Below are 21,819 nucleotides of genomic sequence, written 5' to 3' on the forward strand. Positions count from 1 at the left end.
CAACAGTAAATTGGTATTGATGGGCAGTGAAGAATTAATTACTTTTTGCCATTATCTATGGCTACTGAGACTACAGTTTGTTTTTATCAGAGGCAAACTGCTATTTTATCCCTAGTTTGCTTGGCTATTGGATTTTGTCCTTTACTACATATGTCTAAGAACACATCAAATGTCACCATTTGTTTGAAGTTAGAATGTATGTTTTATTCTGTGTGAGTCCAAAATAAATGGTGTTTCCTTCTGTTGAAGGTTCTCAGAGCACACATCCTGCCGTTGACCAATGTGGCACTCAACAAGGCAGGCTCGTGGTAAGGTCTCCTTGTTCTTTTTAACTTTCAGCAATAAAAATATTAAAGATGTCTGAGAAGTTCTCAAGCAGTGCAGTTAGTTACAGACTGAATGCGCCCATCTCTTGGATTTCCGGATTCTGATGGCTACAGAGGAGTGGGGCCAGCTCTCGCTCCCACAGGGAAGCCCGAGTTTCCTTTGTGTGTGTGTAATTTTGTGTGAGAGGCACTAGGAGGTGTCATCGAGTACCACAGCTGAGAAGAAGAAGATGCAGAACAGTCCCTGGGTGTCTGAGTCTTTGCCTGGGCTGTAGGAGCTGTCAATCAGGGGCAGGCAGCGCCGTGATTGGTTGGTATGTGTAGGTTCAAAAAGAGCACTTTCTGTCTAGCTCTGTTTTGATGTATGATGTGTGAACCACCAAGGCCATATCCAGAAAATGCTTTGATCAGCTTGGGATCTGAGGGTCTGGTTAAGAAAGGATCATTTTGGTATACAGACATGCAAATATGCCTTATCAGTCTGCTAGGATTGCTGTTATTAAAATAGCACAAGCTAAATGGCTCTTGAACAGAAATGTATGCACTTTGATATTGTAGAATGTAATGACAGAGTGTGTGTAGAGTGTAGGGAAAGAGAGGGCCAATGATAATGTCAAAAATTATGGGGACTGGAGAGATGGCTCAGTGGTTAAGAGCACTGTCTGCTCTTCAAGAGGTCCCGAGTTCAATTCCCAGCAACCACATGGTGGCTTCAAACCATCTGTAAAGAGATCTGGCACCCTCCTCTGGCATGTGGGTATAAATGGAGGCAGAAAGTTGTATACATAATAAATAAATCTTTAAAAAAATTATGATCTGAACACCTGGGATCAAAATTCTACTCACAATGAAGTATTTGCAGTTGCACAAAAGGCATGAAAGTCATTGTAGCCTGCACTTTGATTGTATAAGAATATACATTATTGGAATAGAGCTGGAAGATTTACTTTTTCATTGAGTAAGTTTTTAAGTCAAAGGATTTGGGAACTGTTCTTTGTTTTGAATGTATGATTTCCAACACTAAAAGGCATAGCAAAGGATAATGAAGGGGTTATTATCCAGCAGAGTTGGGGGAACACAGAAAACATCAAGGCACCTAGGAGCACAATGCCTGTCATTTTCACTGTGCAATGCGGTCACGTTCTCTGTGTTAGCTTTATCACAGGAAGCTATGATCGGACGTGCAAGGTGTGGGACACTGCATCCGGGGAGGAGCTGCACACCCTGGAGGGCCACAGAAACGTGGTTTATGCCATAGCCTTCAACAATCCTTACGGGTACGCTTATTTCATTCCCTTACTCCTTCATCGGTCGTGTATCCATAACACCAGGAGGAAGACAGGATTTACATTTATTGAGTTTCTGCTCTATTCCTTGGGAGTCTTTTCAAGTCTCTTTTAATGTTTACTGCCTTTGGGATAGGCATCAGTTTTATGAAGAATTGGAAGCTGGGGTACCCTTCTTGGGATCACTGTGTAGAGAGTAAGCTGGAATGGTCAGCGATGCTGACTCCTGCCCTTTGAGGTTCTGGAGAAGCGATTCTTACTAATGTACAGGATTGTACTCATGGCTCTGGAGAGTGTGGCATGCATCTACTGTGCAGTGTGGTTTCTTTCATTTTCAAGTGAGCATTCAGCCTTGTGTGGCAGAGATAAATCTGCATATAGTAATATGCTAAGTAACAGTGCCACAAAGAGCTGAGGTCCCCTTTCAGGCCAACCTTTGGGTGGCTGACTCAGCACATTAGGAGCCATCTCTGATTTTTCCCATTGCATGTTTCCAATGCCCAGGACACTGTGGGGGTTTGTAGCCACAAAGCTACCCATCACTGTATTTGACTCTTCTGTGGTGAGATTCTAAGCTTCTCAAGGGGTAGTTGTATGTCCAGAAACCTGTGCTTTCAACCATATATGTGGAAATTACACAGGAATTTAATTGCACAAGTTATCAAAGCAATTAAAACACATTAACTCAATTTCTGAAATGCAAAGACGAAAAGAGAGTTGCTGTTGTCTGTGAAAGCAGGAAGGGAAATGTTTGATGACGTTCTTCCTAATGATGTTGTAAGAGCCAATGGATTTTGTCCTCCCACTGTATTTAAATTTTTTAAATTTCTCATCCTATTTAAAATCCAAAAATTTATTCTTTAAATTTCAATTTTTAAATATATATTTAAAATTGAATATTTATATAAGTAATTGTATATAAATTATACACACACACACACACAGATGCCAAGGTGCAGATGTTGTAGTTAGAGTATATTTCCCAAGGTCTACTTCTCTTCTCTTACCACAGAGGGGCCAAGAGATGAAGCTCATCTCAGGGTGGGCGGCAGGGACCTTACTCACTGAACCGTCTCGCCAGCTCCTCATTCCATTTCAAAGAAAACATGGCTGGGAATTGTGGGAATCCAGTCAGATTTCTGCAACCCAGGTGACTAATTTGCTGACCCTGGAACCATTTAGTGAGTTCAGAGACCTTGGCTTTCTGTCATAAGAGTGCCACATGGCTGTATATATTTGAGTAAAATTTCAAAAAGGCTTTTTTTTTCTTTCACAACCGATCCCCTAAAATGACTTTTTCCATTAATGAAGACAGTTTGAGGAATCTCACCATGATGGTGGAACAAAACATAAGGGCCAAGAGGAAGAAACTAGGGTGATTGTTCCTGGTTTGGGTGTCTTAGGGTGGCTCACATAAAGCCTAAGCCTGAAGGTGGAAGGAAGCCTGGTGACACATACCAGGGTGAGGGGCGGGAGCAGCTTGGACTTTTAGTCACCAGCTGTCCAGCAAGCCAGGCTGTTCTGAAGTGACTGTTTCCCACAGAGGGACGCAGCGCTGAGGTCAGCACGTGCTGTGGAGGGTACAGGCCATCCTGCAGGACTGGACTGCTCACAGAGGCTTGTGAGCACAGGAGGGGAACTGTGGAAGTCTTTTTGACAAGGATTGTTCTGGCAGGCAGAAAGGGTCAAACGGGCATGGGAGGAGGCAGGGGACCAGCCCTCTCAAGGCCTGGAGCCTGCTTTCACAGCGTGGCAGAGGGAGACAATGGTGTTTGTAAGACTGTTTGCACTTAAACTAGCAATCTTGCCTCACAGTTAAAACAGTCAGTATGTGGGCTTCTCCTGTCATTATATCTTTTAAAATACACTCCCCAAATACATTAATTATGATGGCACAATCAACTTAAATTGGCATTATAAACTGATTAACTGTGCAGAAAAATTAACACGAGCATACATTTTTACATTACAGAGAATGATAATTTTTATAGTACCTTATTAAACTAATCTGTAGCAACAAAAGCTTTTATTGAAATTACAAATGATATTGTTTTAATACTGGCGTAATCTTTAATTTTAGAAAATGCTTTTTCATAGTTTATTTAACAGGCATGATATTCTGAGTGTGATCAAATGTCAAGCCGCCAATGCCCCTTAGTCTGGAGCCCAAGTGCCCTAGAATGCCAGGAAGCTTTTGGACATTCTGTGGGTGTTCATTAGGATGAGCTACCCTGGAGCATCCATAGAAAGGTCCTTGCTTCATTTAGTGAGAACAATTGCAGATGCACTGGGTTGGGGTAGACTGGGACCATCAGTGCTTGTCTGGACAGATGTACGTTCTGTGCTTGTTGTGGGCACTTACAACCTTCTTTTAGTGTATGTGACTTGAACCTTGTGGCCCGGTCCTTTTTGGTCCACTCCTTATGCTTTTGAAAAAAATGAATTTTCAGTAGGTTACTGTGATAATGTGATAATAATGATGATGATGATAATGTAGGGACTGTGGAGACCAGAAGAGGGCATTGGATCTCCTGGAACTGGAGTTGTAGGGAGTTATGAGACTCGGGTCCTCTTCAAGAATAGTGCAGACTCTTAACTCCTGAACTGTCTGTCGCTCCTGCCCCAATATGTGGCTCTCTCTTGTGGGTTCTGTGCCTTGAACTCATGACTCGTGCTTGTGAGGCTAGTACTTGGTCAACTGAACCCACTCTTCTACCCACAGTATTCCACCCTGTGAGTCTATCCCCTATAAAGAATGCTTCTGCAACAGGAATAATTTGGTACTATTTTCTCAAAGAATCATTGAGGTGGAACTTCTCAATATCTTATTAGCCATGTGCTTTCCTAGATTTTTCTCTGTGACTTCCCCCTTTTAATTTAGTATTTCCCTTTTGTAGACCTGTAATAAAGGTTTTCTATGTCCACACAGCTAAGATATCATTGATACCCATGGATATCCATGTAGTTAACTTTCTTTTTTTTCTTTATATTTGTGGAAATCACAACATGCATTCCAATCCCACTCACCTCCCTCATATCTGTCTTCTGCCCTTGCAACTTTCTACCCAGATCAAAGCCAAATTGAAAGGGAAACCCCCAAACAAAACAAAATAAAGAAACTAGACAAAACAACACAAAAACAAAAATAGAAAAAAAAAAGAAGAAGAATCTTGTCGTGGAAGCTTTAGTGTGGCCGGCCTGTTGGGACTCACAGTTTACCCTTTAGTCTATTCATCCTTACTTGCAAGTGTTCATTGCCATGAGTCCTTGGTCTGGTTTAAGGCCTCTGGTTTCTGCTACACCTCTGATAATGGGCTCTCACTGGGGCTCTCTTGGATATCTTGCTGTTGTCTTGTGTCATGAAGATCCTGCTGCTTTGGATCTGTAGGTTTGTTCGCTTCACGAGTTCCAGCAGTTCATAGATTTGGTGGATATCGAGGTGGGCCAACTCATAGCCCTTGTTCTGGGCCAGGGTAGTAGCTGGATTGGCCAGCTTGCTAGCTTTCCCTCATCTTCACTGCTCTGGAGAGCTCTCCAGCACTGCCTCGGCTACCCAATGCAGCCTGCAGACAAGAGGGAGGCCAGTTCTCCTGCTCTAGGGCCCTCAGATCTGGGCCCCCCTCACTCTTATCACCAGGACCAGCTCTACTGTTTTTCCCAGGCAAGGTGCAGGACTCTCCCCACTGCTTTAGGGATCAGCTCTCCTACTCTCTACTCTCTCATTCCTTCTTGAATAGCTCACCTGTGCCTTCTGACAACAGGGTCAGCTCCTGTGTACTGCCTAGGTGGGGTGCAAAAATTGTTTAATTACAAAAATATATCCATACCTTTAATACTACATCTTTAACATTCATATGTATGACTGATACCATTAAAAATCAGACCTTGATTTTGTTATTCACTGGAGCAAACATGAAATTGCTCCTTATTTTAACGGTGTAGTATATGCCTAAGTAGGATGCTAGTCACGTGCCAGCACCTCTAGTCTTAGTCCAGTGTATCATGCAATGTGGCTGACCTTGATTCTAAAATCCAGACTTTTAAAATTCACAGTGACAAAATTGCCACTGGGTCATTTGACAAGACCTGTAAACTTTGGAGTGCTGAGTCGGGAAAGTGTTACCACACCTTCAGGGGCCACACAGCTGAGATCGTGAGTACAGTTGACTTTCTGAAGACTCCCTCATGCTGCTCTTCCCCTTAGGACTCAGTGGTGAGAGTGGAAGTTGCTTCTATATTACATTTTCAAACTTTGATCCAGCTTTTTTTTGAGAGTACATGGATTGTTCTTGTACTTCTCACCACTTAAGATTTAACCACTCACAGATACAGGTAGGGTAGCCTGCAAAGACTATAAGTAGCCATGCAATGTGATTGGCATCTGAGCGAGGAATGCCCCCCCCCGCCCCGGTTTTCACTTAACTATCTCTAGAGAATTGACTTTATCAGAGCTGATGAGGTTATCACAGTAGCTGTAACTTCTGTAACCATGTTGAATGTGCAGGCTGATTACTCAACGCATTTCAATAGGATTCAGTCTTGAATAAGTCATCTAAAACTCTAAATATATGACTTTCGCTGCTGGGAGGCCCTTGTCATCTTTATCCTGCCTTATGGAAATTCATAAGAAAACTGGCACCCCGTGGAACACGGGATGACTCTTGAGAACAAGCAGGCTGCTTGAACCAGGAGCAAACTTGGTTTTCATCCACCTTCAGATTCATGGCGTATTCATTCAAGAGGAGCCCATGGTGGGTTTAAGGTACTGTGCAGACAGGAGGTGTGGCAGTTACTCTTCGGGGGCACATACTGTTCTCATGACATTGATGTGTAATAGCTTAATTTTGCCCCTTAAAAGCCCCATTTTGAGGCACAGTTAAGGAAACCGAGGCACCGACAGTAGCTTGGTCAAAGGTGAAGAAAGTCAAAATCTTTGTCTTTAGAAAGCAGCTGTGTCTTCAAACTCCCTTAGAATTTTGAAAACACTTTTATTTTCATAGAGTTCCTATTAAGACAGTCATATAATTTAATGGCCCACAACATCTATCAAATAAACACTAAATGCTAACCATGTGTCAAGAGCAGTGAAGTAGCTCAGTTGGTAAAGTGTTTGCTTGGCCACATCACATGGCCTTGGGTTTGGGTCTGAGCACTGCATAAGCTAGAGGTGGTCAGGGATGCCTGTAATCCCAGCACATAGGAGATGGAGGAAGGAGAAGCGGACCAAAGCCATTCTTGGCTACATAGGGAGTTCTAGGCCAACTGAAAAGAAACAAAACAGACCTCCAAAGCTCTCTGTACATGTAATCTGGACAGTCGTTGTGGCATGCCTGATGGAATTGGATGCAGGCTTTTGTCACTCAGGACTTTTCAGTTCAGCAGAAGGAGTAGACAGATCACTGGATAGGTTCAAAGAGTTAACATTATTGTGCAAGAAGTGTGTGGCAACCTCCATGAGGTCGTTGACCAGGGAAGATGTTCAGAAAGAATGACAGAGAAGGGTACATGCTTTCCAGATGCAGGAATCAGCACTTCTCTGTGTCCAAAGCTACACACATAGTTGTTTCTGAGAATTCAGATATCTCTTTGTGATCAGAGAACTCAACCTTCTCCTGATATGGCATGCATAGAATATTGTTGACAGAAAGGTTTATTTAGCCAGGCTAAAAAAGATATACCATGTAAATGCCTGTAAGGGATAGACACATAGGAACCTTGCCAGTAAGCCACAGCCACATGACAATACACAGATCCATAAAAATGGGTTAATTTATGATATAAGAGTTAGCAAAAAATACACACTTAATTAGTAAAGATTTCAGTGTAATTATTTCAGGAGTCTGGGTGGCCAGGAAATGAACAAGAAGCCACTCCAACAGAATATGCCTTCTACTCTTGGCTCAGAGTGACAGGCAAGGGACTATGTAATACCCAGCTTGTCATGGATGTCATGGATTAACATGACATCCATGTCTCTGTATGTTTATATCTAGCCAAAGAAAACATTTAGTGAAAGTGAATGAGTGGAAGAGGCAAGGAAAAGTTACGTGGTAGATCTAAGGGGGCTTATATGATGACATACTAATAAATCTGGGCATCATCTTGTAAGTAATGAATGCAATTCCTTTGAGGCTTTCTAGCTGGAAGTACCTGACTTGGTTCTTTAAGATTATATTTTTAGCCCTGTGAAGGAGAAATGGGAGGCCTGTGAGATCAGATATCTCTGCTAGTTTGGGGTCTTAGTGCAATTCATGCTCTAGGGAGGCTGCCCTAACGCAGATGAGAAGGTGAGAAGTGTTAATGGAGCAGAGACGGAGGAACTTGCTTACCACATAGATTTGAGAAATGAGGAAAGGGGAATCCACGATGATTCCTTGTTTGGAAGTTTATGTTGTTGGTAGTACCCTTCCCTAATTCCATGCATAAGAGGAGACCACATAACTTTTGATCATCAGACAGATTGAGAAAAATGCCTATACCATCTAACAAGCATCTCTGTCATTACTATATTCCACAACATCACATCCAAGAACAGGAAGATGATGCAATAATAATAGTGTGGATCCCCAGACTGAAGGAAGAAAAACTCTCAGAATTACTTCACCAGTCACTAATATATTGGCTTTAGCTTCCATGTTCAGATGATAAGTCAGGGAATGCACACAATTTCAAGCTCTTGGTGGATAGAGTTAATGTTAGGAGTCTGCATGGAGAGTGCACTTGGTAGGTCGACGGCACCAGTGTTGAGCATTCTAGAGGTAGTGATGTTCCCAGTGTCATCAGTTGAGTGGTAATGATAGACCGGCCAGGAGAGGAGAAATGAAAGGGATCCTGGGACATGAGCGGGATGGCAAGCGAGGAAGAAAGCTGGAAGTGTTCGGAAATTTTAACCAGAGATGGACTAGCTGGTGGTGAAGATATAGTCAGAGGCACAGTTGCTAATGGAAAGACCAAAGGCATGGGTATGGGGTTACCAGAAAGACTGCTGGAAGGCCATCCAGGACATGGAATTGACACAGTGAGACAGAATCAGAGTTAATCGCTAGAGAGCATGCTCAATGGGACTGTGATCATAGCTACAAGAACCCAGAAAGCCCCTAGCATGAAACTCATAAGAGATGGGCTGTGATTTGGCTCTCATTGTTCTGTGTTCTGGAGGCTGTAAAGGGAACCTGTGACAGAGCAGGCCACATGAGAAGAACAAGGTCTCTCTTTAGGAGATTGTTCAGGATTCTGCCTGGAGATAACAGGTTTCTCACTCTGATGGCTTGGTGTGGTCTTATCCAAATTATTAAACCTAAATCTGCTGAGGTAATTGCAAGAGTTTCAGTGCATAATTACTTGTCCAAGACATCATGTTCCTAAAGTTCCCTTCTTTTCATGTGTTGTAGGTGTGTTTGTCATTCAACCCACAAAGTACATTGGTTGCTACTGGAAGTATGGATACAACGGCTAAATTATGGGACATTCGGAACGGAGAGGAAGTGGTCACTCTCACAGTATGTCTGTATTGTTAACAAGGCTATCATCTGTGTTAATTATAGTTATATTTTGTTATGAAGCGAAGGCTATATTAAAAGAAGTTTTTGAGCCACTGGCATTTAAACTGCGGAAGATGCTACAGTTGGTTTGCTGACTGCTGGGACAGACTCAGGTGAAGATGCCAGAGAAACCAAACTGGCTTTTGGTTTTTATTATGTAAACCACATAATCTTAGAATCCCTTGTCTATCTGGCTGAAAAAGAATTGGCAGGGCTGTTACTGCTTGGAAGATGCCCAACTGAAGAGCCAGGCCGGTAGATTCTTTTGAAAGTGTGGTTCATGCATTCCTTTGCCTTTCATGCCCACCTTCAAATTCTTCCAGGTTATGTAGAATGACAAGGGGCTGCAAGCACAAAGACCAAAGGGCAGACCCGCAGAGAGGATGCCTATGACTTTTTGTCTTGCCTGTTCCCGCCACATGTTTGACACCTTCCCAGGACCTGTCACCCTCCACGTCATCCCACCCAGCCCAAATGGCCACAAGTGAAATAAAGTAACTCCCTATGTCATGAGCAGGAACCATCAGATTGTGGGCCTGGCTTCCTCGTTCATTTACATCTGGAAGTGAATTTTCAAAACCCAAACCAGACAAACACAAACAAGATACTTTGTCTAAGAAAATTAAAAGTAGACTAAGGCAAGAGGAAATGGTATCATTATTTTAAAGCTTAATCCTACACTTCTCTCTCTTTTTTTTTTTTTACGTCTGTGGACCTAGCATTAGTAACATCAGCATGGCACAGAATTTCTTGACTGTCTCTTCCTTCAGGAACATGTGGAGGGAAATTTTCATTTTAGTTGGTGTCTGTGGTTTCAATATATTTTTCCTCCTTCTAACTCGGCTGTGCCTGTTTGGCACACCGAGTCCTGCTCTGCGCATGTGGAAAGCAACCTGTGTGTATGCCCCAGATTCGGATACTCAGATACGCTTCACCTTGTCAGCAAATCATTTTGTCAATGGGATTTTGGATTATATTATCTACAGATGTCATCAAGGGCTGAACAGATATCTCAGTGGGTAAAATCCCTCTGTGTAAGCATGAGACACTGAATTTGGATTTCTTGTACTCATATAAGTCTGGTATGATGACGCAGATGTGTAGCCCTGGAGCCTGGGATGGTAGAGACAGATGGGTCCTGGACAGCCAGCCTAGTCCAAAAGCCAGCTCTAGTTCTGGTGAGAGACTCAGTCTTAAGAATGCTAAAATGAATTGAAATGGAGAAAGATATGAAGTTGATCTCTGGCCTACACAAATCCCTCCACAGGCAAGTGCACCAACAAACGTGTTCACATATACATACACCACACACACACACACACATATACACACACATACGGGAGGGAAAGAGATGATATATACATATACCATACCTACCCATACACCACACCTCCACACTTGCATGTGTACACACACACACACACACACACACACACACACACACACACACACACAGTTCCTAGAGAGATCCTAGAAGTTCAGAGGTTGAGACATGAGGGTTGTGTGTTCAAGGCTATAGTGCAGAAGCGAAATAAACAATAAAAGAAAATGAATAGAAATAAAGGTATTTAATTGTATTTATTTACTGAAACAGTTAGGAAACTGATGTTCCTATTGCAAACAAGATCCTCTTTCCAGATTCTCAGAATCTGTTGCAGGAGGAATTTCTTCATATTGTCTCATACACTGGGCTCCTCAGGTCTAGCCTGTGAGGAGGGAAAGTCAGGTCACGGGCAGCTACCTATCCTTGACCAGTGATGTGGAATTGGTTCTCCACATCACATTATCCTAGGAGTTTCCTCCATTTTGAAGTTACTAGATTAGCCCATCTACCGTTTTCTTTTGCCCACTCATTATTTTCATGACTACCCCAAAACAGCCCTTCTAGTCTTCCCAGGATAATGGGAAAGATCCCTTCTAGTTCCTCCAAACATATTATTTCATTTCTAAATAACCCAACCCTGCCCTACAACATTTTCATTGTCCTGCAATTGTACTGCTTGCAACGTGCAAGGCAATGAACTTTGCTGATTTCCTGTGCATGTTGTCAAATTCTGGTCTCTCAATCTTCTTGTCACCTTGCAGAGGAAACTATGCCACATGCTGTTCTTCCTACCCCAGCCCAGCTCAGCCCAGCCCAGCCCAGCCCAGCCCAGCCCAGCCCAGCCCAGCCCAGCAGCCCAGCCCAGCAGCCCAGCCCAGCCCAGCCCAGCCCAGCCCAGCCCAGCCCAGTAGGATTTCTTGCTTCTCGCTGCACCTCTTTTCTCTTTACCATCTTTTAGGTGGTAATGTACTCTTATCTACATATTACTGTCGTTGATGTGCTTTCATATACACATGTATATGACTGTATCTGTTCTTTTCCCAGGGTCATTTGGCAGAAATCATTTCCTTGTCATTTGACACCTCAGGAGACAGAATCATCACAGGGTCCTTTGATCACACAGTTGTAGTATGGGATACCAGTACTGGAAGGTAATTTTCTAGATATTTTTGACCTGAGTCAGAGATGAAGACGATTCTGTGATATATGTTAGCTTAGCCTTGCCTACGTTGTTTGTGATTTAAATTCTGCAAGAGTATGACTCAAGCTGGGCAGTAGTGGCGCACACCTTTAATCCCAGCACTCGAGAGGCAGAGGCAGGCAGATCTCTGTGAGTTTGAAGCCAGCCTGGTTTACAGAGTTAGTTCCAGGAGAGGCTCCAAAGCAACAGAGAAACCCTGTCTTGAAAAACAAAACAAACAAACAGAAAACAAAAAAAAAAGAAAGAAAAGAGAAAAAGAAAGCAACAAACAAAAACAAAACAAACTGAAAAACAAGAGTATGACTCATAACTTGGTTATTTTTATGTGTTGTAGTAATTTGACTGCATGTATATATGAGCACCACAAATGTGTCTGGCACTTTCATGGTTGAAAGCTACCATGTAGGCGCTAAGAACTAAACCCGGGTCCTCTACAAGCACAGCAAATGCTCTTAACCACGAGCTATCTCCCACTCTCCAGAGTTCATTCTTTAGTGTTATTTTGGAGCCACAAAATAAGGGGTTTCCCAAAATTCTATGCAAATGATAGCAAACGGCAACATGGAAGAAGAATGTTATGAATAGCTTGGTTACGTAGCTGTTATTTGTCCTCTGTGCTGTATAATCAGGTTTCAGTGACAACTTATTGTGGTAAAACTGAATATCATGAATTAAAGCTTATGTTTAATTCTCAAACTTAATTTAGACCAGGAACTTCTGTAAAAAGCACTGCACCTTGATTCCCAACTGCTCAGACCTGAATAATCACACAAAAATTATATTAATTACAACACTGTTTCGCTAATGCCTTAGATGTATTTCTAGCTAGCTCTTACATCTTAAATTAACCTATTTCTACTAATTATGTATGACCATGAGGCTGTGGCCTACTGGTAAGTTTCCAGCATCTTTCTCTTTCAGCAGTGACAAGGCATCTCCCTGACTCTGCCATCTGTCTCCCTGCATTCAATTTAGTTTTCCCCGTCTAGCTCTGTTCTACCCTGCCACAGGCCAAAGCATCTTCTTTATTAATCAATGGTAATAAAACATATTTATAGCATACAGAGGGGAATCCCACATCAAACTTCAATTTCCTTTCCAATGGTTGTTGGTCTTACTTGTCAAGAAATTCACTAAATTAACATATTTGTGTTGGAAAACTTCACTTTTAGACTCCAAATTTGGATAAAGGGATTCATTACCAGTGCTGGTATTCAAGAGCATGAGTCAGGAAAGGGCCTTGCAGCCATCTGATGCCCTGCTCCTGAACACCCATGCATCTGTGGGTCCCATTACTATGTTGCTTTTGTTCATGAATTAAGTAGCTAATTAATCATTTTTTGGAGCCAAAGTCCCACATAGCTCAGGCTGGCCTTGAACTCTCTTTGATGCTGTGGATGACCTTGAACTTTTGGTCTCCATGCCTCCATCTTCTGAATGCTGGTATTATAGTCATGTGCCACCACATGTGGTTCATGTAACACTGGGGATTAACCTGGAGTGTTCTTCATGATATGAAAGCAAGCATCTTGCCATCTGAGCTACTTTCCTAGCTGTACTCATTGATTTTAAGGCCATTTCTAGAGTTTTAGGCTACCTTGTGAATAATTACCCATTCCTTTTTGAAATGTTACTTTAAGTAAAGTTATAGTTTTCAAATTTTATTTTAGTTGCACATATATATATGTACAGTATGATAATTCAGTACATGTATAATTTATTGAATAATGAACACAGGGTACTTAACATCTCCATCTCCTTAAATATGTTTTTTTCAAATTTATGCCAATATATAATAGTTATACATCTTTATGGGGTAGTGTGTGATATGTGAACACATGATACCATATGTTGCTGATCAAATCAGAAACTTTCTGGGGCTGGAATAAATCAGACACAATCATATTACCTTTTTAAACAAAGATTTATTTTTATTTTATGTATATGAGTGTGTTTGCATTCATGCAGGCATGTGCACCACATGCCTGCCTGGTGCCCAGAGATGCTGGGTGAGGACATTGGATGCCCTGGAGCTTCTTATAGATGATCGTGAGTTGCCATCTGGGTGCTGGGAACCGGACAGGGGGCCTCTGGGTACAGTGAATGCTCTTCACTGTTGAGTCATCTCTCCAGGCTCAGCCATACTATCTTTGACTGCTTAGAACTTACAAGTATTTTTACTGAAGTTAATGTCCTCTTTTTGAGTAACAGCAAAACTATTTTTGCTTCATTATAAAAAATGTAATTTTGTAGATACTAAAATTTAGTTCACACGTATGGGTTTGACCGTGTGTGTGTGTGCTGGAGCAAAACACCTGTGGTTTCATTGTTTACCTGACACAACCTAGAGTAGTGTCTTCTCGACCTTCCTAATGCTGCGACCCTTTAGTACATTCCTCACATTGTGGTGACTCACAACTATAAAAATAATTTCATTGCTACTTCATAACTATAATTTTGCTCCTGTTCTGAATGGAAATGTAAATATGTTTGGAGATAGAAGTTTGTCAAAGGGGTTGTGACCCACAGGTTGAAAACTGCTGGTCTATGTGCTGGCAAAACTGGATGTCAACCTGTAGAAGAATGAAAATAGATCCATATCTATCACCATGCACAAAACTCAAGTCCAAATGGATTAAAGACCTCAATATCAGTCCGAACACACTGAACCTGATAGAAGAGAAAGTGGGAAGTGCTCTACAACACATGGGCACAGGAGACCACTTCCCACGTATAACCCCAGCAGCACAGACACTAAGGGCATCATTGAATAAATGGGACCTCCTGAGACTGAGAAGCTTCTGTAAAGCAAAGGACACTGTCACTAAGACAAAAAGGCAACCCACTGACTGGGAGAAGATCTTCACCAACCCCGCAACTGACAAAGGTCTGATCTCCAAAATATATAAAGAACTCAAGAAACTAGACCGTAAAAGGCTAATCAACCCAATTATAAAATGGGGCACCGAGCTAAACAGAGAATTCTCAACGGAAGAAGTTCAAATGGCCAAAAGACACTTAAGATCATGCTCAACTTCCTTAGCGATCAGGGAAATGCAAATCAAGACAACTTTAAGATACCATCTTACACCTGTCAGAATGGCTAAAATAAAAAACACCAATGATAGCCTTTGCTGGAGAGGCTGTGGAGGAAGGGGTACCCTCATCCATTGCTGGTGGGAATGCAAACTTGTGCAACCACTTTGAAAAGCAGTGTGGCGGTTTCTCAGGAAATTTGGGATCAACCTACCCCTGGACCCAGCAATACCGCTCTTGGGAATATACCCAAGAGATGCCCTATCATACAACAAAAGCATATGCTCAACTATGTTCATAGCAGCACTGTTTGTAATAGCCAGAACATGGAAACAACCTAGATGCCCTTCAATGGAAGAATGGATGAAGAAAGTATGGAATATATACATATTAGAGTACTACTCAGCAGTAAAAAACAATGACTTCTTGAATTTTGCATACAAATGGACAGAAATAGAAAACACTATCCTGAGTGAGGTAAGCCAGACCCAAAAATAGGAACATGGGATGTACTCACTCATATTTGGTTTCTAACCATAAATAAAGGACATTGAGCCTATAATTTGTGATCCTAGAGAAGCTAAATAAGAAGGTGAACCCAAAGAAAAACATATAGACACCCTCCTGAATATTAACCTTCATCAGGCGATGAAAGGAGACAGAGACAGAGACACACATTGGAGCACCGGACTGAAATCTCAAGGTCCAAATCAGGAGCAGAAGGAGAGAGAGCACGAGCAAGGAACTCAGGATCACGAGGGGTGCACCCACACACTGAGACAATGGGGATGTTCTATTGGGAACTCACCAAGGCCAGCTGGCCCAGGTCTGAAAAAACATGGGATAAAACCGGACTCACTGAACATAGCGGACAATGAGGACTACTGAGAACTCAAGAACAATGGCAATGGGTTTTTGATCCTACTGCACGTACTGGCTTTGTGGGAACCTAGGCAGTTTGGATGCTCACCTTACTAGACCTGGACGGAGGTGGGTGGTCCTTGGACTTCCCACAGGGCAGGGAACCCTGATTGCTATTTGGGCTGATGAGGGAGGGGGACTTGATTGGGGGAAGGGGAGGGAAATGGGAGGCAGAAATCTCTAATAAATAAATAAATTTAAAAAATTAAAAAAAAAGAAAACTGCTGGTCTAGAGTCACCTAGGAAGAGAGACTCTGGGTGAGGAATCATTTTGATAAAGATGGCCTCTGGACATGTCTGTGGGTTATGACTAACGTGTCTTGTTAATTGAGGTAGGAGGACCCACTGTGAACATGGGCAATACCATTTCGTGGGCTGGGCCCTAATCTGAGTTCAGTAAAGAAAGCTGGCTGAGCCGAAGCAGAACCAAGCAGGCAGCATGGGGTGTGGGGTGTACTTGCTTCCCTGTGAGAAGTGACCAATTGTCTGAGTCCATGCCTTGGTCTTAACCTGGAATGATGAGCTGAATAATCCCTTCCTCCCCTGCACCACTTTCTTCATGACAGTTGGTCACAACAACAGAATAAAGCCAGGGCAATCTCTTTTACTGGCTGTGATTATCTCTGTCTTGTAGGAAGGTGCACACTCTAATCGGCCACTGTGCTGAGATCAGCAGCGCCTTGTTCAACTGGGATTGCTCTCTCATATTAACAGGCTCCATGGACAAGACCTGCATGGTGAGCTCAGAGTCAGCCTTGCTTTGTACTGTGTCTCTCTCCTGTATACCCTATCAGGTGTTCATCATAACACTAACAGACTTCCAAGAGGGCATGCAGTTGTAGGAGGTTGCTTGGCTGCCTGTTTGTTTCCCGGCCGCTCAGACCCCCTAAATAACCACACAGAAACTGTCTGCACAGTTTGGGTTGATCCCTAGAAATCTGAAGTCTTTGTCACAGAAAAAAATCCTTTCATACCAATTCCCAAAGCACACCTCTCAGGATGTTTTTCATTTCCTTAATGTTGTAGAAAATTCTAAGTGTCTCTGCTTTGATTTTTCTGTGATCAGATGTTTGGCTGTGGTCTTTGGTTATAAATCAAAGGAAAATTAACTGATCAGAGAGAATTCTGTGTATCCTTTCTGCACAGGTATTTAGTAAGTCACACTCATATCATGAGATCACTGGGCATCAGCCCACTTTGGGGAGGAATTTCGTTACTTACTTGATGGTTTCTGTCTCTCTCAATTTCAGTTGTGGGACGCTACAAGTGGAAAATGTGTAGCAACCTTAACAGGCCACGATGATGAAATACTAGACAGCTGCTTTGATTACACAGGGAAACTTATTGCAACAGCTTCTGCTGATGGTAAGTCATCTGTTCACATTTACATTATGGAGGAATTTATGTTTTCCGTGGAAATGGTGCCTGACTCTATACCATGCTTCATTCCCCCCAAGAACTTGCTGTGATAGAAACATATGTCTTGTCTCCATGATGACATGTATGTCATCACAGTGTGTCCATGTCACATTCCTTTTGTGTGTTATGTGTTATTGAGGGTTTGAATATACAGTTTTAGTATGAGCTCAGCAACACTTTTCCACTAAGTCATTCCCTTGAGTCTTATTTTGAGGTAGGATATCTCTAAGTTGTCCATGTTGGACTTGAATTTACTCTGTAGCCCAGGCTGGCCTGAACTTGTGATTTTGCTAACTCAGCCTCTGAATAGTGGACACTACTGACTGTATCAAAGATCATGGGTCCATGCTGCCTTTTTAATAATCACATGTGATGTTCTTACATTGCCTGTGTCACCTTGATAGAGCCACACATATCTCTACAGGTCTTAATATCTTCTGTATGTATGTGCAATGTTAACAGTCATCTCTTTGATGATTGTGTACAATGTTCCTTTTTTGGGGGGATTATCAACTTGGTTACTATTGATGTTACTGGAATAAACCGCATTAACTCAGTCAGTAATGTACTGTCCCACCATGTCTGTCAAATCCCTGTGAGAAGCATATCCTATAGTATGATTCCATTACCTTGCTCATAGGCAAATACACTATCATATTATGTCATCATCTGATGACCATGTATGTTTTTCAAACTCCCTCATTCTGATTTTATACCATTGGCCTGTTTGTCATATATGATGCTTCCTGCTAACTACAAATGGTGCTATAATATTATGTGTCCCAATCCTTGATTACTCTACAATATCCGTAAAGTCCCCTTCATGTTTATTTTGCCAACTTGTGCGCTTGGTCATCGCTCTGATGATCAGTTATGGTACTACACTGAACAGTCAAAGAAATGCCTATGTTTCATCTTCTGAAATACCAGTTATGATGCTATGCACTGTGTGAATGACATCTGAAAATGTTAAATGTGAAGCTGTGTCAAGCCATGCTACCTCCTTTCTATCCACAAATGATAGCACATTTTCATCTCACTGGTAATCACACATGAGAATCTACAATGTCAACCAAACTCTATGGATGAGCATGTTTTATACCAGAGTCATAAGTAAAAAACACCTTTGACACTATGGTAAATTTATGTTGGTTACTTGTCCCTTTTACTTTATCTACCTTATGATGCTTGACTGGTAGCTTCTTACTCTATATGATGCAATATATATCTTCTATATATTACTATATATTATATATTATTATATAGCTGTATATATTACTTTTATATGATACAATATGTATCTTTATGATCTTTGCTGATATAATCTTATTTTATATGATGCTGTAATACATATATGTATATGTATGTGTGTACACATGATGTCTATTAACAATATCTTACTCTATATAATCCTGTAGTGTGTGATCTTTACTGACAATATCTTACTCTATACAATACTATATATATATATACATATTATCAATATTGACAATATTTTACTCCATACTCTCTACAGATAATATTAGTGTGACTTAATCCATTGAATAATTGCAATATACTATGTATGTGTTATCTCTATTACAACTGGGTTTATTATCTCACTGACTGTATCAGTTATGCATAATGCTTGTGTAATCTTAAATATCATACATGATGCTGCATTAATATGTCATCTCTTTGCTAATAATTATATGACATTGTATGTCTGCACAATTTCTGATATTATGCATGATTCTATTCTGTAGGCAATGTACATGTCAACTATGCATCATATTACACTGTATGCTTACCCTTTAGATATACTGCTTATGGCGCTGTAGTTTGACGACCTCGCCTCCTTGATAACCATGTGTATCCCTGCTATGGTATGGGTGAAACACTCTGTTGGTACAGAATGATGTTTCAGATGTCTTCTCCAGCTCTATGACAAAAACACTCTGTGCTCATATTTAAATTTTGTGTAATGGTGTGGTCCTAACCTTGATATATTGTGACAACTATGTGCTGTCCTGCCATTATTCATATCTCAGATAGCATTGTAGGCATGAAAACTATTTTCATCCCCTTTTTTAAGTATTGATATTATCCATGATTTTCTCAAGTAACATGACATATGAAGTCATTCTATGCATTAATCATGACCTTAAGCATCATGTGTGCTGTCACTATATATTTCTTTTGGGCAGCCATAAAAATTGGCATTTAAGCTGGGCATGATGACACTCCCCCCCCCTTTAATTACAGCAAGGAGATCCTTAGCTATCAAAGCCCCTTCTGAATTCTTCACACAGTAAATCTCAGGTAATAAATAACCTTCTAAGTCTTGGGAAACTTGTTGCATGCAGCAAGATATAGAGATTTTATAGCTTTTGCTTTTACATTTTATTGTAGTAGTTTCTGTATATGGAGTAAATAGAAGTACGAGCTGATTGCTTCCCATATCCGCAGCCATAAAATATTTTATTTCTTCCATTAGACTGGACTGGGTAATGGGGTGGAGACCATATGTGTGAGCTTCTTCTGGGATCTGTATTTGTGATCTATATCTATTCTTTAAGCAAGACCACATGGTCCTATTTACTGTGGCAAAAAGAAAATATTTGTATCATGAAATAAAAGTTCTCCAAATGCTGTCCTTTTAAAAATGATTTTAGTTCTTGTTAGTCCTTACTTGCTTCCTTCATTCTTTCTTGGTTATCATGTTCCTTAATTTATAATAAACAGTCTAAATATGTCTCATAGGCTCCTTCTTGACTAAAGGCTACTGTGCTGTGTAAATTTAGGAGTTTGTATGCATGAAATCAATATCATAAAGCCAATCATGGAAATACCATCTCTTATAACAAAGGTCTGTAACTTTTGGACAAGGGTTGCTATGGGTAGGGGATAGAGAAAGGGCTAAGAGACAGGCAGATCTCTGTGAGTCCCAGGCCAGCCAGAACTACACAATGAGACCCCATCTCAAAAACAAACAAACAAACAAACAAACAAATAAACAAAAAACACAAATGGTATTTAATGGGTCTATGCCATCATTCAGATATAAATGCATGATACACTAATACAAATCATCTCTTATGCTGCTACACATGTTTTTGATGTTGTTTTTAATAGCTAGGTCCCATACTATATTATGTTATACTCTTGATCAGCACACAAGAATCTTCTCTGACTGCCTCATCTCCAGAAAGATCACAGATGGTGGCAGGTACTGTTACTATTATCTTCCCTATGACCACATTATGTCTCCACGTCCCCAAAAACTATGTCTGGTGATCTCTGTGTCTGTCTGGTCTTCCTGAGTCCCATGTATCATGATATGATCCAAGGCCTTGAAAATGACCTTAGATACTATCTCATCATCTCTTTGAAAACCACATTTGGCAAAATGCTATCTGTCATATCTGTTTGATATCCACTTATGATGTAAGAGTATGCTATAGGTTTATCTTTGATGACAGTGTATTAAATTGTAGCATATATACACCATCTTTTGATTACTCAGTGACAATTTGAAGCATGCATGTGTCATTACGGTGCCTTGCTATGCATGCTGACAATGTATAATACACACTATGAGTTTCTGGTCTTCTTGGATAAATATAATGTGATACTACATATGTTTTATTTTTTTAGCCAGGTACCTTGTTTTCTCTTTTCTATATCATAACTTTAATATTCTATAAATACCATATTCATAGTGATCCCATATTATGTTATACTGTTTCATCTTAGCTCCTAAAGCCCTTTTATGATATTACACCATATTTATGCAGTCTTCCTTGACTGTACTGATTTCTATAGTTTGAGCTTTGACAGTCGTGAGACAAAACATCATACAACTTTATACAGAGTTTATTTTGAGTATCCATATGCTGATACTGTATATGTCTGTATTACTTTATACAGAGTTTATTTTGAGTATCCATATGCTGATACTGTATATGTCTGTATTACTTTATACAGAGTTTATTTTGAGTATCCATATGCTGATACTGTATATGTCTGTATCATCTCATAAAGATGATGTTTGAACTCCACATCCAACTTTGGTTCTAGAAAATGTCATGGCATTTTCTTTTTTTTAAAATTTTTTATTTATTTTTTTATATATTTTTACTTAAAAAATTTCCACTTCCTCCCCTCCTCCCATTTCCCTCTCTCTCCCCCCATACCTCACCCCACATCCCCTTCTTCCTCCCTCTCCAATCCAGAGAGCAGTCAAGGTTCTCTGCCCTGTGGGAAGTCCAAGGTCCTTCCCCCTCCATCCAGGTCTAGGAAGGTGAGCATCCTAACAGACTAGGATCCCACAAAGCCAGTACATGCAGTAGGATAAAAACCCAGTGCCATTGTCCTTGGCTTCTCAGTCAGCCCTCCTTGTCAGCCACGTTCAGAGAGTCCGGTTTGCTCATATGCTCCATCAGTCCCAGTCCAGCTTGCTTTGGTGAGCTCCCATTAGATCAGCCCCACCATCTCAGTGGGTGGGCGCACCCCTTGCGGTCCTGTCTTCCTTGCTCATGTTCTCCCTCCTTCTGCTCCTCATTTGGACCTTGGGAGCTCAATCCAGTGCTCCAATGTGCGCTGGTTGTGGTGGCGCACGCCTGTAGGATTTGCTGAAGGAGGCAGAGGCAGGAGGATCACGAGTTCGAAGCCAGCCTGGACATTTTCTTTACTTATGTGTGATACCATGGATCTGAATACATATTTTCTTCATGTGTTCTGTCACATAAAACAATGTATAATCATATATGGGGATATGTTCTTT

The 21,819-nt window shown here is 41.2% G+C and overlaps 1 protein-coding gene across 1 annotated transcript in view; it reads left to right on the forward strand.

Annotated features, from left to right (window-relative positions):
• The window catches only part of Daw1 (dynein assembly factor with WD repeats 1), a 42,526-nt gene that overhangs the window by 14,827 nt on the left and 5,880 nt on the right, over positions 1–21,819 (forward strand). The window contains exons 4-10 of the mRNA XM_075951569.1: positions 250–308; positions 1,481–1,603; positions 5,666–5,765; positions 9,004–9,111; positions 11,522–11,628; positions 16,270–16,372; positions 16,886–17,000. Coding sequence (XP_075807684.1) covers positions 250–308; positions 1,481–1,603; positions 5,666–5,765; positions 9,004–9,111; positions 11,522–11,628; positions 16,270–16,372; positions 16,886–17,000 — 715 coding nt within the window. The remainder of the gene's footprint in view (positions 1–249; positions 309–1,480; positions 1,604–5,665; positions 5,766–9,003; positions 9,112–11,521; positions 11,629–16,269; positions 16,373–16,885; positions 17,001–21,819) is intronic.

The sequence above is a fragment of the Microtus pennsylvanicus genome, chromosome 17 (assembly GCF_037038515.1).
Source record: "Microtus pennsylvanicus isolate mMicPen1 chromosome 17, mMicPen1.hap1, whole genome shotgun sequence".
NCBI lineage: Eukaryota > Metazoa > Chordata > Mammalia > Rodentia > Cricetidae > Microtus > Microtus pennsylvanicus.